The sequence below is a fragment of the Callionymus lyra genome, chromosome 9 (assembly GCF_982586985.1).
Source record: "Callionymus lyra chromosome 9, fCalLyr1.hap1.1, whole genome shotgun sequence".
Taxonomy (NCBI): Eukaryota; Metazoa; Chordata; class Actinopteri; order Syngnathiformes; family Callionymidae; genus Callionymus; species Callionymus lyra.
In genome coordinates this window covers 27,726,106-27,744,227 of record NC_141826.1, presented here as the reverse complement: position 1 = coordinate 27,744,227, position 18,122 = coordinate 27,726,106, and the positions used below count along the sequence as shown (strand labels likewise).

Here is an 18,122-nt window from a genome sequence, read left to right as displayed (position 1 = left end):
TGCTCCTCCACTCGGATCAGTCCAGTGAAGGTTCCTGCGGAGCACGAGCTTCTTTACATTGAGATGCTTGTATGATGATCTTTACATTCGCACCGACAACCGTCTGACGCCTGGACTCTGATGAAGGACGAGCTGTCGACTTGTGGAACATCTGGTGAGAGAAGATTCACATTCAGGTTGTTTAACAAGCGTGGTCGACAGTTGTGTAACCAGATGTGTTCATCACAAGAACACAATCGTTGACACAACAATCATGAGACTCGAGTCATTGATATTTTAAACAAGTGTGTGTTTCTCATGACAAAGTGTGTTTAAAAGTGTGTGTCTATGAAAAGACACTTGTGTTAATGATCTAAAAACAAATGTTTTGATTCAAACACACACGTTGTGACAGTTGTGTGTCGATGGATCTTGTCTTTGTTTTTTGTTTAGTTTGGATTTTATCTTGAAAATCTTGTGATTCAAACATTTGTGTTTTTCTTTATTTTGTGCGACTTTAGACCAAATACATCAAACTCACACAAACACCATAAGAACAAACACAAGTGTTGGATACACAACAAATACACAAACAGAAACTCATCAACGTTTTATCAAGAAGAAAAAAACATTTTTCATTTCCTGTTGAACATGAAAATGTTATTATAGTTTGAAGATAAGAACTTGTATTTGATGTATTTGATGTTTTATATCTAGTTTCTCAATCTGATGAATCGACTGCGAACATATTTTTACACATGAAGTGATTTAATGAAACATAATTGATCGAAACAACTGACGAGTCAATCATCAGTAATTATTCATGTGAGTCAAGAAAATCGAAATTTAAAAGTTTAAAGACATTTAAACATTAAACACAGGATTTACTTCAATGGAGCAAAACAACGACGATGAATGAATGAAAAGGAAGTCAATTTGTCAAGTTTGTACAAAGTTTTTTGCTTTTTGTGTAAAGTGGAACCAGAAAAATGTTCATCCCAGTATTTTAAAGCAGCACTACGTAACATTTAGATTTTTTTTTCAGAAGTTATTTGTTTCTTTTTGAAGCGTCTTCAATTGTTAAAGTCAAGATAAAACTCATCGTCAAGAGTTTTATCTTTGATTTTCCAGACGCATGTAACACGTGGTTTGTTGCAACAGAGGTTCCACGACTTAGCAGTTACACTCTCCTGACACTGGGGGAGCCAGAGATGAATATACGCTCAGTGCAACAGAGATGGAACGTCAAATAAATTACAGAAGAAACAGTGAAAAACTGAAATAAATAAAAAATGTATAAATACATTTAAAAAAATTAAAAGCACAAAAATATAAACATGTACAACAAGTTAAAATGTAATATTTATAAAATAAATTAAATATATATATATATATATATATATATATATATATATATATATATATATAAAATATACGTACATATATATATATATATATATATATATATATATATATATATATAATATACATACATATATATATATATATATATACATACACAGCTATAGCACAATATTCACATTGTTATTATATTATATTATATAAGTTTATCTAATGTAATTATAATTAATATTTAATAATGACATTTTTTATGTATATATAGTTATCTATGTGTTTATACATGTATTTATTTATATATACATTTAGTTTTCTATTTATACATTTAGTTTTGTATTTATTGATTTAGTAATGTATATATACATTTATTTATGTTTATACATTTATATACGTATTAATTCATTTTTTCATGTGTTAATACATTTGTGTTTTTATATATTTATTCATGTTTTCTCCTGAACAAATACATACTTAGTTATTTATTAATTATGAGGTTTTACAGCAGTCGATCTCACAAACGATGACAACTTTACAAATGTAAACTCACAGTCGTTGATGGAGGTCAGCGAGATGATTCAACTGATGGTGTGTGTGTGCTGAGAACCCGTAGTCCTGTGACCTTCATCCTTCTGCTGCACCATGGACGACAACACGGACAACCCCACGGCGGTGAAGGTGGAGGAACACTCGCAGTCGGTGATCCTGACCTACTTCCACGGAGACATCGGGACGATGGTCGACGCTCACTTCAGCCGCGCCCTCAGTAAAGCCTGCAAGACCAAAGCTCCTCTGAACAAGAACAAGAAGAGCCTCCAGAGCATCAAGCTGGGTGAGGAGGAAGATCTTCTGCTAGTTGAAGAACATTCACATTTAAAATGATGACTTTTATACCTTATTGTTGATGTTTTTATTCCTGAACGTTATAATTCAATCATTTTTTAATGCGTAGCTTCTTGAATTCAATATAAAAGTCAAAACCAACAGAGAACCGAGCAATAGATCGTTTGCTTTCACGTCGTCACTTGAAGTCGCTCCAGTCGCTCCAGTCGCTCCAGTCGCTCGGTGCTCTGTTGCTTTGGTCTGGTGACACTACTGTATATATATCAACATTTTATACTACTAATTCTAAAATATTAAACTTGAAACATATATACAAAAAATGTTGATATAATAGGAAAAAAACAAAAAAACAAACACAAAAGTGTCACCAGACAAAACCAACAGAGCACTGAGCTGTTTGATCAAACTCTAAGCCAATCATGTGATGCGCAGATGATCACATGACCAGGAAGTAGCACTGGTGCATCAATGTTTAAGGTGTTTAAGGTTTATTTCAATCATCAGTAAGATATTTGTTTATTATTGAGTTATTTGTAACTCATGTTAGTTTCACACTTTGACGTGAGTTTAAGAGCAAATGACTCTGTGCTCGATTGGTTGAGTCTGACGACGCTACTTTACAGAGATTTTGAATTTAAACGGCTACGAATGAATAAACATGGAATTTAGAGAAATTATTTTTGAAATATTTGAATTAAAATAACAGACTCTATTTGAAATGTATTCTTTTTTTTTAAATGTAATTGAATTAAATTCATTAAAAAAAATCTATCTTTCAATAAAGAAATGATTTTACGACTGAATTCAAATATAAATAAAACACATTATCCTGAAAACACTGACGAACTACTTTCCAGGAGCTTCATCTTCTTCTTCTCCGACAGAACAACCGAACGCCTGCCAAGAACCCGCCGACTCGTACTCGCACATGTCGGCTCCTCCGGGCCGACGACAGGTCTTCGCTCCCTCAGACGAACCGGGCCGAGCCTGGAGCCACATCAACGCCCGGATGGGACCCGGACCGGCTCTGTCCGTCTACAACCTCCCGCCCAACGGTCTGGGTCTGACGGGCCAACAGTGCGCCACCTCGCTGCTCAACCTGCTGCACAGCGACCGCGCCGACCTCGGGCCCGGCATGTCGTCCGGCTCCAAACCGGACCTGCTGCCCAACTGGACCGTCGCGCCGGGCCTGAGCGAGTCGGTGGAGCCGGCCCTGGGCTTCGAGTCCGGTGAGTGGATCAGAACCTATGATCGCTGTTGATGAGAAGTTTAGAAGCGACGGTTGAAGAATAAACCAGTTCAGTGACGACGACAACAACAACAACAACAACAACAACAACAACAACAACAACAACAACAACAACAACAACCACAACCACAACAACAACAACAACCACAACAACAACAACAACCACAACCACAACCACAACAACAACCACAACCACAACAACAACAACAACAACAACAACCACAACCACAACCACAACAACAACAACAACAACAACAACAACAACAACCACAACAACAACAACTACAACCACAACAACCACAACAACAACAGCGACAAAAACAACCACAACAACAGCGACAAAAACAACCACAACAACAACCACAACAACAACAACAACCACAACAACCACAACAACAACAACAACAGCAACCACAACAACAACAACAACAACAACCACAACCACAACAACCACAACAAAAACAACCACAACAACAACAACCACAACAACAACCACAACAAAAACAACCACAACAACAACAACCACAACAACAACAACCACAACAAAAACAACCACAACAACAACAACCACAACAAAAATAACCACAACAACAACAACCACAACAAAAACAACCACAACAAAAACAACCACAACAACAAAAACAACCACAACAACAACAACAACCACAACAAAAACAACCACAACCACAACAAAAACAACCACAACAACCACAACAACAACAACCACAACAAAAACAACAACAACCACAACAACAACAACAAAAACAACCTCAACAACCAAAACAACAACAACAACAACCTCAACAACCAAAACAACAACCACAACAACAACAACCACAACCACAACAACAACAACAACAACCACAACAAAAACAACAACCACAACAACAACAACCACAACCACAACAACAACAACCACAACAACAACCACAACAACAACAACCACAACAACAACAACAACAACAACAACAACTACAACTACAACAACCACAACCACAACAACAACAACAACAACAACAACCACAACAAAAACAACAACCACAACAACAACAACAACAACCACAACCACAACAACAACAACCACAACAACAACCACAACAACAACAACCACAACAACAACAACAACAACAACAACAACCACAACAACAACAACTAAAACAACAACAACAACAACAACACATGTGGAGGCTCAGAGTATAACTAAGTAATACTAACTAACTAAGTAATAATACAAGTGTTGAAGTTTCCTGGAAGAATACGAGTCGTTCTTAAAAACTTCCACATGAAACAGGAAGTGTTTATGAAACTTTCAAAATAAACAAACGCGTCAAAGATTCTCTAGAATTTTCGAACTGTTTAAAGTTCATATAAATACACATTATTTCACAAACATTTCATAAAATTATCTTTTTTTTACCTGTTGGTAAAATATTTTTGATAATATTGATGATAAACTTCTCGTTAAATAAACTGTTTAACTTTAGTGAACGAGTCGATAACAACCTGAGTTTGAACGACAACTTGTTATCTTTGTTTCAATTCATCCTGAAGATCAATCGTTTTTTTTACGACAGAATAATGTTTTGATAAATAAACGAGTGGATCTCGTCGCTACAGGTTATAAAGAGTTAAATAAATACATTAAAAATCAGTTTCACGAAAGAGTTTATCCAAGAAACGACAGCAGCTTGTGATGTTTAAATACATAAATATTTGATTTAATGAATCTTTAACACGTTTCTTTGTTTGCGTGTAACTTTCAAACACTTGAGGAATTGAACCAACGATCCATGGATGAATCAGACCAGACTTCAGTGAAACACATACTTGATTATTGATGAAACAATGAATCACAAGAGTTGAGATAAGATCCTGCTGATGATTCGATTCACGAGAACAAGATAAAAACCTCGTTAACATGATGACGTCAGAAATGACAGAAAAATATTCTGGACCAAAAACTTCCACGAAAAGACTTTTGATTCTATTGTTGACGTCGTTCAACAGGAAATGTAATGATTGACGTCGTGACTCGAGAATGAAGGAAACGTCAACAACGAACATCATCATTAATCATTGATTCAGTTTCTACACGGTTCACTGTTTTTCAACTGTGGGAGGAAACCGGAGCAAAAAGGGAGAATCAACAAAGTTGACAAAGAAAAGCAGTAAAATCAGGTTCAATTCCAGCCTGAAGTCATTAGATCGTACGAAGTGACTCGAGTTCTCTTCAGGTCAGTCTGTGATGGACTGGTCAACTTTCCAGGGTGTCCCCATATTAACAAGATCTGAGGATCAATGATTTCGATGTTGCCAATATTTTCATTTTATTTTTTTTACACTTTTGTTGTCAATATTTTCATTTTATTTTTTTTACACTTTTGTTGCCAATATTTTCATTTTATTTTTTTTACACTTTTGTTGTCAATATTTTCATTCAATGTTCTTTTTTCTTCAATTTAATTGCCAATATTCTCATGTAATTTTCAATAGATTTCAATTTACTGTTTTGAACAAAGTGTGTGAAAAGACAAACATAATATATTAATAATAATAATATCTATTTTTTTAAATGTAAGAATGTGAACAAAACTAGGAAACGAGAAAAAGTGATTCTCTGAACAAGAACCTGTTGCGACACAAATGATAATGAAGTTTCCTTTCAGGACGACATCTGGACAAGAAGGACTTGTACTGGTACTGATGGTTCAGAAGTTCAGGCTCGTCTTCACGTCACGGACACTTTCAGATGTGGAGGCGACAGAAGCTGCTCCTGCACTTCCTGGTTCCTCGGAACAGGAAGTGGAACCTGTTTGTCGACGTCATCGTTCCTCGTCTGTGATGCTTCCTCGTGTCTTGGATCCAGAACTTCTCTGTATACTCGTGGATCCAGAACTTCTCTGTATACTCGTGGATCCAGAACTTCTTATATACTTGTGGATCCAGAACTTCTCTGTATACTCGTGGATCCAGAACTTCTTATATACTTGTGGATCCAGAACTTCTCTGTATACTCGTGGATCCAGAACTTCTCTGTATACTCGTGGATCCAGAACTTCTCTGTATACTCGTGGATCCAGAACTTCTCTATGTACTCGTGGATCCAGAACTTCTCTGTATACTCGTGGATCCAGAACTTCTCTATGTACTCGTGGATCCAGAACTTCTCTGTATACTCGTGGATCCAGAACTTCTCTGTATACTCGTGAATCCAGAACTTCTCTATGTACTCGTGGATCCAGAACTACTCTGTATACTCGTGGATCCAGAACTACTCTGTATACTCGTGGATCCAGAACTTCTCTGTATACTCGTGGATCCAGAACTTCTCTGTATACTCGTGGATCCAGAACTTCTCTATGTACTCGTGGATCCAGAACTTCTCTGTATACTCGTGGATCCAGAACTTCTCTGTATACTCGTGAATCCAGAACTTCTCTATGTACTCGTGGATCCAGAACTTCTCTGTATACTCGTGGATCCAGAACTTCTCTGTATACTCGTGAATCCAGAACTTCTCTATGTACTTGTGGATCCAGAACTTCTCTATGTACTCGTGGATCCAGAACTACTCTGTATACTCGTGGATCCAGAACTACTCTGTATACTCGTGGATCCAGAACTTCTCTGTATACTCGTGGATCCAGAACTTCTCTGTATACTCGTGGATCCAGAACTTCTCTATGTACTCGTGGATCCAGAACTTCTCTGTATACTCGTGGATCCAGAACTTCTCTATGTACTCGTGGATCCAGAACTTCTCTGTATACTCGTGGATCCAGAACTTCTCTGTATACTCGTGGATCCAGAACTTCTCTGTATACTCGTGAATCCAGAACTTCTCTATGTACTCGTGGATCCAGAACTTCTCTGTATACTCGTGGATCCAGAACTTCTCTGTATACTCGTGGATCCAGAACTTCTCTGTATACTCGTGGATCCAGAACTTCTCTGTATACTCGTGAATCCAGAACTTCTCTATGTACTCGTGGATCCAGAACTTCTCTGTATACTCGTGGATCCAGAACTTCTCTGTATACTCGTGGATCCAGAACTTCTCTGTATACTCGTGAATCCAGAACTTCTCTGTATACTCGTGGATCCAGAACTTCTCTATGTACTCGTGGATCCAGAACTTCTCTGTATACTCGTGGATCCAGAACTTCGTTGATCCAGAACTTCTCTGTATACTCGTGGATCCAGAACTTCTCTGTATACTCGTGGATCCAGAACTTCTCTGTATACTCGTGGATCCAGAACTTCTCTGTATACTCGTGGATCCAGAACTTCTCTGTATACTCATGGATCCAGAACTTCTCTGTATACTCGTGGATCCAGAACTTCTCTGTATACTCGTGGATCCAGAACTTCTCTGTATACTCGTGGATCCAGAACTTCTTATATACTCGTGGATGCAGAACTTCTCTGTATACTCGTGGATCCAGAACTACTCTGTATACTCGTGGATCCAGAACTTCTCTGTATACTCGTGGATCCAGAACTTCTCTGTATACTCGTGGATCCAGAACTTCTCTGTATACTCGTGGATCCAGAACTTCTCTGTATACTCGTGGATCCAGAACTTCTCTGTATACTCGTGGATCCAGAACTTCTCTGTATACTCGTGGATCCAGAACTACTCTGTATACTCGTGGATCCAGAACTTCTCTGTATACTCGTGGATCCAGAACTACTCTGTATACTCGTGGATCCAGAACTTCTCTGTATACTCGTGGATCCAGAACTTCTCTGTATACTCGTGGATCCAGAACTTCTCTGTATACTCGTGGATCCAGAACTTCTCTGTATACTCGTGGATCCAGAACTTCTCTGTATACTCGTGGATCCAGAACTACTCTGTATACTCGTGGATCCAGAACTTCTCTGTATACTCGTGGATCCAGAACTTCTCTGTATACTCGTGGATCCAGAACTTCTCTGTATACTCGTGGATCCAGAACTTCTCTGTATACTCGTGGATCCAGAACTTCTCTATATACTGGTGGGTGAGAATGAAGTGTTTTCAAGAAGAAAATCAGGCTCCGGTTCATGCAGTTTAAGACCATTATTGATGTATTTGTTGTAAAAGCAGTGACTTCATGTCAACAATCCTTCACCTCTGAACGTTACTCTTTATATCCGTCAGGAACAAATAAACTGTTTCATATGTTTGGCTTTCTTTGTAAATTTATGACACTTTTTAATCATCATAACGTTTCGTCACATTTATATAAGTTTCATTATATTATGATCATTATTTCCTTGAGTCACGACCTTGACTTTCCTTCTCGTCACACGAAGACGACGACGAACCTTCGTCACGTCTGTTATTAAAACTGCTGGTGACTCAAGTATTCTCTTTAAGTGTCTGATCATAAAATCCTTTTAGAAGAAACCTGGAGCAGAACCAGACTCATGCTGTGTCTAAAATCACAACACTACACACTACAACACTACACACTACAACACTACACACTAACAGGAAATGACGCGACAGCTTCTTCTTCTACTACTATTTAATGATGGTTTCAACCAGCTGTAGGAACACTAGCGACACCTGCTGGCAGCACGTTTGGTTTCAACAAATATGAGAAATATTGACGAGTTATTTACGCCGGTATCAGCAGTGAAGACGTGTCGTCATTATACTGCTGCTGAAAATACACCTGTAAGTATATGAATATATATATATATATATGACGTAACTTCCATTTAAAACGTCACTGAGATGGAGCAGTTTATTGTAGAAAGTGTCCATCGATCCATACTCAGTTTTGTGTGTTTTATGATTTTAGTGTACATGGAGAACTACATTTCACATACTTAGAATTGAAACTTAAAATACTAAGTCGAAGTACGCAAGTCTGTGATTTGAGACACAGCTCAGGTTTATAGAACTATCACATGAGATAAACTACCACACGAGATAAACTATCACACGAGATAAACTATCACAAGAGATAAACTATCACATGAGATAAACTATCACACGAGATAAACTATCACACGAGATAAGCTATCACACGAGATAAACTATCACATGAGCTAAACTATCACACGAGATAAACTATCACACGAGATAAACTATCACACGAGATAAACTACCACACGAGATAAACTATCACACGAAATAAACTATCACACGAGATAAACTATCACACGAGATAAACTATCACATGAGATAAACTATCACACGAGATAAACTATCACATGAGATAAACTATCACACGAGATAAACTATCACATGAGATAAACTATCACATGAGATAAACTATCACACGAGATAAACTGTCACACGAGATAAACTATCACATGAGATAAACTATCACACGAGATAAACTATCACATGAGATAAACTATCACACGAGATAAACTATCACATGAGATAAACTATCACATGAGATAAACTATCACACGAGATGAACTGTCACATGAGATAAACTATCACACGAGATAAACTATCACATGAGATAAACTATCACACGAGATAAACTATCACACGAGATAAGCTATCACACGAGATAAACTATCACATGAGCTAAACTATCACACGAGATAAACTATCACACGAGATAAACTATCACACGAGATAAACTATCACATGAGATAAACTATCACACGAGATAAACTATCACACGAGATAAGCTATCACACGAGATAAACTATCACATGAGCTAAACTATCACACGAGATGAACTGTCACATGAGATAAACTATCACACGAGATAAACTATCACATGAGATAAACTATCACATGAGATAAACTATCACACGAGATAAACTATCACATGAGATAAACTATCACACGAGATAAACTATCACACGAGATAAGCTATCACACGAGATAAACTATCACATGAGCTAAACTATCACACGAGATGAACTGTCACATGAGATAAACTATCACACGAGATAAACTATCACATGAGATAAACTGTCACACGAGATAAACTATCACATGAGATAAACTATCACACGAGATAAACTATCACATGAGATAAACTATCACACGAGATAAACTATCACATGAGATAAACTATCACATGAGATAAACTATCACACGAGATGAACTGTCACATGAGATAAACTATCACACGAGATAAACTATCACATGAGATAAACTATCACACGAGATAAACTATCACACGAGATAAGCTATCACACGAGATAAACTATCACATGAGCTAAACTATCACACGAGATAAACTATCACACGAGATAAACTATCACACGAGATAAACTATCACATGAGATAAACTATCACACGAGATAAACTATCACACGAGATAAGCTATCACACGAGATAAACTATCACATGAGCTAAACTATCACACGAGATGAACTGTCACATGAGATAAACTATCACACGAGATAAACTATCACATGAGATAAACTATCACACGAGATAAACTATCACACGAGATAAGCTATCACACGAGATAAACTATCACATGAGCTAAACTATCACACGAGATAAACTATCACACGAGATAAACTATCACACGAGATAAACTACCACACGAGATAAACTATCACACGAAATAAACTATCACACGAGATAAACTATCACACGAGATAAACTACCACACGAGATAAACTATCACACGAAATAAACTATCACACGAGATAAACTATCACACGAGATAAGCTATCACACGAGATAAACTATCACATGAGCTAAACTGTCACACGAGATAAACTATCACACGAGATAAACTATCACACGAGATAAGCTATCACACGAGATAAACTACCACACGAGATAAACTATCACACGAAATAAACTATCACACGAGATAAACTATCACACGAGATAAACTATCACATGAGATAAACTATCACACGAGATAAACTATCACATGAGATAAACTATCACACGAGATAAACTATCACATGAGATAAACTATCACATGAGATAAACTATCACACGAGATAAACTATCACATGAGATAAACTATCACACGAGATAAACTATCACATGAGATAAACTATCACATGAGATAAACTATCACACGAGATAAACTGTCACACGAGATAAACTATCACATGAGATAAACTATCACACGAGATAAACTATCACATGAGATAAACTATCACACGAGATAAACTATCACATGAGATAAACTATCACATGAGATAAACTATCACACGAGATGAACTGTCACATGAGATAAACTATCACACGAGATAAACTATCACATGAGATAAACTATCACACGAGATAAACTATCACACGAGATAAGCTATCACACGAGATAAACTATCACATGAGCTAAACTATCACACGAGATAAACTATCACACGAGATAAACTATCACACGAGATAAACTACCACACGAGATAAACTATCACACGAAATAAACTATCACACGAGATAAACTATCACACGAGATAAACTACCACACGAGATAAACTATCACACGAAATAAACTATCACACGAGATAAACTATCACACGAGATAAGCTATCACACGAGATAAACTATCACATGAGCTAAACTGTCACACGAGATAAACTATCACACGAGATAAACTATCACACGAGATAAGCTATCACACGAGATAAACTATCACACGAGATAAACTATCACACGAGATAAGCTATCACATGAGATAAACTATCACATGAGATAAACTATCACACGAGATAAACTATCACACGAGATAAACTATCACATGAGCTAAACTATCACACGAGATAAACTATCACACGAGATAAACTATCACACGAGATAAACTACCACACGAGATAAACTATCACACGAAATAAACTATCACACGAGATAAGCTCTCACACGAGATAAACTGTCACATGAGATAAACTATCACACGAGATAAACTATCACATGAGATAAACTATCACACGAGATAAACTATCACACGAGATAAGCTATCACACGAGATAAACTATCACATGAGCTAAACTATCACACGAGATAAACTATCACACGAGATAAACTATCACACGAGATAAACTACCACACGAGATAAACTATCACACGAGATAAACTATCACACGAGATAAACTACCACACGAGATAAACTATCACACGAAATAAACTATCACACGAGATAAACTATCACACGAGATAAACTATCACACGAGATAAGCTTATAACTATCACACGAAATAAACTATCACACGAGATAAGCTATCACACGAGATAAACTATCACATGAGATAAACTATCACACGAGATAAACTACCACACGAGATAAACTATCACACGAGATAAACTATCACACGAGATAAACTATCACACGAGATAAACTACCACACGAGATAAACTATCACACGAAATAAACTATCACACGAGATAAACTATCACACGAGATAAACTATCACACGAGATAAGCTTATAACTATCACACGAAATAAACTATCACACGAGATAAGCTATCACACGAGATAAACTATCACATGAGATAAACTATCACACGAGATAAACTATCACATGAGATAAACTATCACACGAGACACGACATGTGATACAAAAATTTAAAAAACATACTTTTGTCACTGATGTTGTTTAAAAATTAGAAAAAAGATTCAATTCATTTTTTATTGACTCGAGAAAATTAAATTGAAATAAATATTCTCTTGATTTAAATTCAGTCAGAAATAGAAAAAAAGATTGAATTTTGACTTTTAACTTTTGTCTGGTTGGTCCCGTGTCTCCCACCTACACACCTGTTCATTTAGTAGCTTTTGCAATTCAATTTTTGAGTGTGTGTGTAACGTGTGTGTAAAGAGTGTGTAAAGAGTGTGTAACGTGTGTGTAAAGAGTGTGTAAAGAGTGTGTAACGAGTGTGTAAAGAGTGTGTAAAGAGTGTGTAACGTGTGTGTAAAGAGTGTGTAAAGAGTGTGTAACGTGTGTGTAAAGAGTGTGTAAAGAGTGTGTATAGAGTGTGTAAAGAGTGTGTAAAGAGTGTGTGACGTGTGTGTAAAGAGTGTGTAAAGAGTGTGTAACGTGTGTGTAAAGAGTGTGTAAAGAGTGTGTAAAGAGTGTGTAAAGAGTGTGTAACGTGTGTGTAAAGAGTGTGTAAAGAGTGTGTAACGTGTGTGTAAAGAGTGTGTAAAGAGTGTGTAACGTGTGTGTAAAGAGTGTGTAAAGAGTGTGTAAAGAGTGTGTAAAGAGTGTGTAAAGAGTGTGTAAAGAGTGTGTAACGTGTGTGTAAAGAGTGTGTAAAGAGTGTGTAAAGAGTGTGTAAAGAGTGTGTAAAGAGTGTGTAACGTGTGTGTAAAGAGTGTGTAAAGAGTGTGTAAAGAGTGTGTAAAGAGTGTGTAACGTGTGTGTAAAGAGTGTGTAAAGAGTGTGTAACGTGTGTGTAAAGAGTGTGTAAAGAGTGTGTAAGTGCTGAGCCTCACACACAGGTGGAGGAGGTTCTTCTCTCCAAGGTCAGACTATAAGATGGTCTCAGAGGCTCCAGCAGGTTCTGTAGTTATATATATATATATATATATATATATATATATATTCTATATATATATATATATATATTCTATATATATATATATATATATTCTATATATATTCCATATATATAGAATATATTGAACCTCCCGCTGAGATGTTTTCCTTCATGACGTCCAACAGAAGTCGTTCTTCGTGACTCGAGTTAAAGGTCGACTCTGAGGTTTAGTCGTCGACACATAATTATCTTCTTCTTCACTTTTCTATGAATCACCAGAAGGTTATTTATAGATCGCGCAGCATCCTGTTGCCACGGCGACGCTGCCGGGTCTGTTTGGGAAGCTTTGATCAGACCCGGAATATTTGAGAGACGGTTCCGCCCACGAGAGGAACCTTTGACTGATGAGCAACCGTCGTGTTCACAGGAAACCATGATGATCTCGTCATGTCAGCACCTGTCAATCAAACTCTCTCTTGACGTCGTTCGTGGAAAATGTTATTTTTTTTAGAGTCAGAGGCTTGAACGTGTGTCAAATGACCTTGAATGTGTGTCAAATAACCTTGAACGTGTGTCAAATAACCTTGAACGTGTGTCAAATAACCTTGAACGTGTGTCAAATAACCTTGAATGTGTGTCAACTAACCTTGAACATGTGTCAAATAACCTTGAATGTGTGTCAACTAACCTTGAACATGTGTCAAATAACCTTGAATGTGTGTCAAATAACCTTGAACGTGTGTCAAATAACCTTGAATGTGTGTCAACTAACCTTGAACGTGTGTCAAATAACCTTGAACGTGTGTCAAATAACCTTGAATGTGTGTCAAATAACCTTGAACGTGTGTCAAATAACCTTGAACGTGTGTCAAATAACCTTGAATGTGTGTCAAATAACCTTGAATGTGTGTCAAATAACCTTGAACGTGTGTCAAATAACCTTGAACGTGTGTCAAATAACCTTGAATGTGTGTCAAATAACCTTGAACGTGTGTCAAATAACCTTGAACGTGTGTCAAATAACCTTGAATGTGTGTCAACTAACCTTGAACGTGTGTCAAATAACCTTGAACATGTGTCAAATAACCTTGAACGTGTGTCAAATAACCTTGAATGTGTGTCAACTAACCTTGAACGTGTGTCAAATAACCTTGAACATTTGTCAAATAACCTTGAACATGTGTCAAATAACCTTGAACATGTGTCAAATAACCTTGAACGTGTGTCAAATAACTTTGAACATTTGTCAAATAACCTTGAACATGTGTCAAATAACCTTGAACATGTGTCAAATAACCTTGAACGTGTGTCAAATAACCTTGAACATTTGTCAAATAACTTTGAACATGTGTCAAATAACCTTGAACATGTGTCAAATAACCTTGAACATGTGTCAAATAACCTTGAACGTGTGTCAAATAACCTTGAACATTTGTCAAATAACCTTGAACATTTGTCAAATAACCTTGAACATGTGTCAAATAACCTTGAACGTGTGTCAAATAACCTTGAACATGTGTCAAATAACCTTGAACGTGTGTCAAATAACCTTGAACATTTGTCAAATAACCTTGAACATGTGTCAAATAACCTTGAACATGTGTCAAATAACCTTGAACCGGTGTCAAATAACCTTGAACCGGTGTCAAATAATCTTGAACATAACCTTGAACATGTGTCAAATAACCTTGAACATGTGTCAAATAACCTTGAACATGTGTCAAATAACCTTGAACGTGTGTCAAATAACCTTGAACATGTGTCAAATAACCTTGAACGTGTGTCAAATAACCTTGAACCGGTGTCAAATAACCTTGAACATAACCTTGAACATGTGTCAAATAACCTTGAACATGTGTCAAATAACCTTGAACATGTGTAAAATAACCTTGAACGTGTGTCAAATAACCTTGAACATTTGTCAAATAACCTTGAACATGTGTCAAATAACCTTGAACGTGTGTCAAATAACCTTGAACATGTGTCAAATAACATTGAACATGTGTCAAATAACCTTGAACGTGTGTCAAATAACCTTGAACATGTGTCAAATAACCTTGAACATGTGTCAAATAACCTTGAACATGTGTCAAATAACCTTGAACGTGTGTCGAATAACCTTGAACGTGTGTCAAATAACCTTGAACATGTGTCAAATAACCTTGAACGTGTGTCAAATAACCTTGAACATGTGTCAAATAACCTTGAACATGTGTCAAATAACCTTGAACGTGTGTCGAATAACCTTGAACGTGTGTCAAATAACCTTGAACATGTGTCAAATAACCTTGAACGTGTGTCAAATAACCTTGAACATGTGTCAAATAACCTTGAACATGTGTCAAATAACCTTGAACGTGTGTCGAATAACCTTGAACGTGTGTCAAATAACCTTGAACGTGTGTCAAATAACCTTGAACGTGTGTCAAATAACCTTGAACGTGTGTCAAATAACCTTGAACGTGTGTCAAATAACCTCAAACATGTGTCAAATAACCTTGAACGTGTGTCAAATAACCTTGAACATGTGTCAAATAACCTTGAACGTTTGTCAAATAACCTTGAACGTGTGTCAAATAACCTTGAACATGTGTCAAATAACCTTGAACATGTGTCAAATAACCTTGAACATGTGTCAAATAACCTTGAAAGTGTGTCAAAAAAACTTGAACATGTGTAAAATAACCTTGAACATGTGTCAGATAACCTTGAACATGTGTCAAATAACCTTGAACGTGTGTCAAATAACCTTGAATGTGTGTCAAATAACCTTGAACGTGTGTCAAATAACCTTGAACATGTGTCAAATAACCTTGAACATTTGTCAAATGACCTTGAACGTGTGTCAAATAACCTTGAACATGTGTCAAATAACCATGAACATGTGTCAAATAACCTTGAACGTGTGTCAAATAACCTTGAACATGTGTCAAATAACCTTGAACGTGTGTCAAATAACCTTGAACATTTGTCAAATAACCTTGAACATGTGTCAAATAACCTTGAACATGTGTCAAATAACCTTGAACCGGTGTCAAATAACCTTGAACCGGTGTCAAATAATCTTGAACATAACCTTGAACATGTGTCAAATAACCTTGAACATGTGTCAAATAACCTTGAACGTGTGTCAAATAACCTTGAACATGTGTCAAATAACCTTGAACGTGTGTCAAATAACCTTGAACCGGTGTCAAATAACCTTGAACATAACCTTGAACATGTGTCAAATAACCTTGAACATGTGTCAAATAACCTTGAACATGTGTAAAATAACCTTGAACGTGTGTCAAATAACCTTGAACATTTGTCAAATAACCTTGAACATGTGTCAAATAACCTTGAACGTGTGTCAAATAACCTTGAACATGTGTCAAATAACATTGAACATGTGTCAAATAACCTTGAACGTGTGTCAAATAACCTTGAACGTGTGTCAAATAACCTTGAACATGTGTCAAATAACCTTGAACATGTGTCAAATAACCTTGAACGTGTGTCGAATAACCTTGAACGTGTGTCAAATAACCTTGAACATGTGTCAAATAACCTTGAACGTGTGTCAAATAACCTTGAACATGTGTCAAATAACCTTGAACATGTGTCAAATAACCTTGAACGTGTGTCGAATAACCTTGAACGTGTGTCAAATAACCTTGAACATGTGTCAAATAACCTTGAACGTGTGTCAAATAACCTTGAACATGTGTCAAATAACATTGAACATGTGTCAAATAACCTTGAACGTGTGTCGAATAACCTTGAACGTGTGTCAAATAACCTTGAACGTGTGTCAAATAACCTTGAACGTGTGTCAAATAACCTTGAACGTGTGTCAAATAACCTTGAACGTGTGTCAAATAACCTCAAACATGTGTCAAATAACCTTGAACGTGTGTCAAATAACCTTGAACATGTGTCAAATAACCTTGAACGTTTGTCAAATAACCTTGAACGTGTGTCAAATAACCTTGAACATGTGTCAAATAACCTTGAACATGTGTCAAATAACCTTGAACATGTGTCAAATAACCTTGAAAGTGTGTCAAAAAAACTTGAACATGTGTAAAATAACCTTGAACATGTGTCAGATAACCTTGAACATGTGTCAAATAACCTTGAACGTGTGTCAAATAACCTTGAATGTGTGTCAAATAACCTTGAACGTGTGTCAAATAACCTTGAACGTGTGTCAAATAACCTCAAACATGTGTCAGATAACCTTGAACATGTGTCAAATAACCTTGAACGTGTGTCAAATAACCTTGAATGTGTGTCAAATA

General features: G+C 36.6%; 2 protein-coding genes across 3 annotated transcripts; one reads left to right on the top strand and one right to left on the bottom strand.

Annotated features, from left to right (window-relative positions):
• Window positions 1-6,909, top strand: vgll1l (vestigial like family member 1-like). Of its 2 annotated transcripts, none has more exons than XM_087799501.1 (4): window positions 1-154; window positions 1,949-2,167; window positions 3,063-3,407; window positions 6,094-6,908. In XM_087799501.1, the coding sequence occupies exons 2-4, from the start codon at window positions 1,978-1,980 to the stop codon at window positions 6,129-6,131; spliced, it is 573 nt and encodes a 190-aa protein (XP_087655627.1). In that variant the 5' UTR covers window positions 1-154; window positions 1,949-1,977; the 3' UTR covers window positions 6,132-6,908. The 2 variants fall into 2 exon arrangements, with proteins under 2 accessions (XP_087655627.1, XP_087655628.1); XM_087799502.1 differs by having other exon boundaries at window positions 4-154; window positions 1,940-2,167; window positions 6,094-6,909.
• LOC148072511 (uncharacterized) lies at window positions 6,175-7,972 on the bottom strand. The gene is made up of 2 exons (XM_087799500.1): window positions 6,943-7,972; window positions 6,175-6,295 (listed from the first exon to the last, which is right to left on the bottom strand). Exon 1 carries the CDS (start codon window positions 7,728-7,730, stop codon window positions 7,023-7,025), a length of 708 nt encoding a protein of 235 aa, XP_087655626.1. The 5' UTR covers window positions 7,731-7,972; the 3' UTR covers window positions 6,175-6,295; window positions 6,943-7,022.
• Window positions 7,973-18,122: the final 10,150 nt, after the last annotated feature.

Bases quoted from the DNA above. Each gene is read 5' to 3' on its own strand.
- vgll1l (XM_087799502.1), top strand. From the start codon at position 1,978: ATGGACGACAACACGGACAACCCCACGGCGGTGAAGGTGGAGGAACAC. The intron at 2,168-3,062 runs GTGAGGAGGAAG...CTTCTCCGACAG, and splicing joins CCTCCAGAGCATCAAGCTGG to AACAACCGAACGCCTGCCAA. The intron at 3,408-6,093 runs GTGAGTGGATCA...GTTTCCTTTCAG, and splicing joins GGCCCTGGGCTTCGAGTCCG to GACGACATCTGGACAAGAAG.
- LOC148072511 (XM_087799500.1), bottom strand. From the start codon at position 7,730: ATGAGTATACAGAGAAGTTCTGGATCCACGAGTATACAGAGAAGTTCT.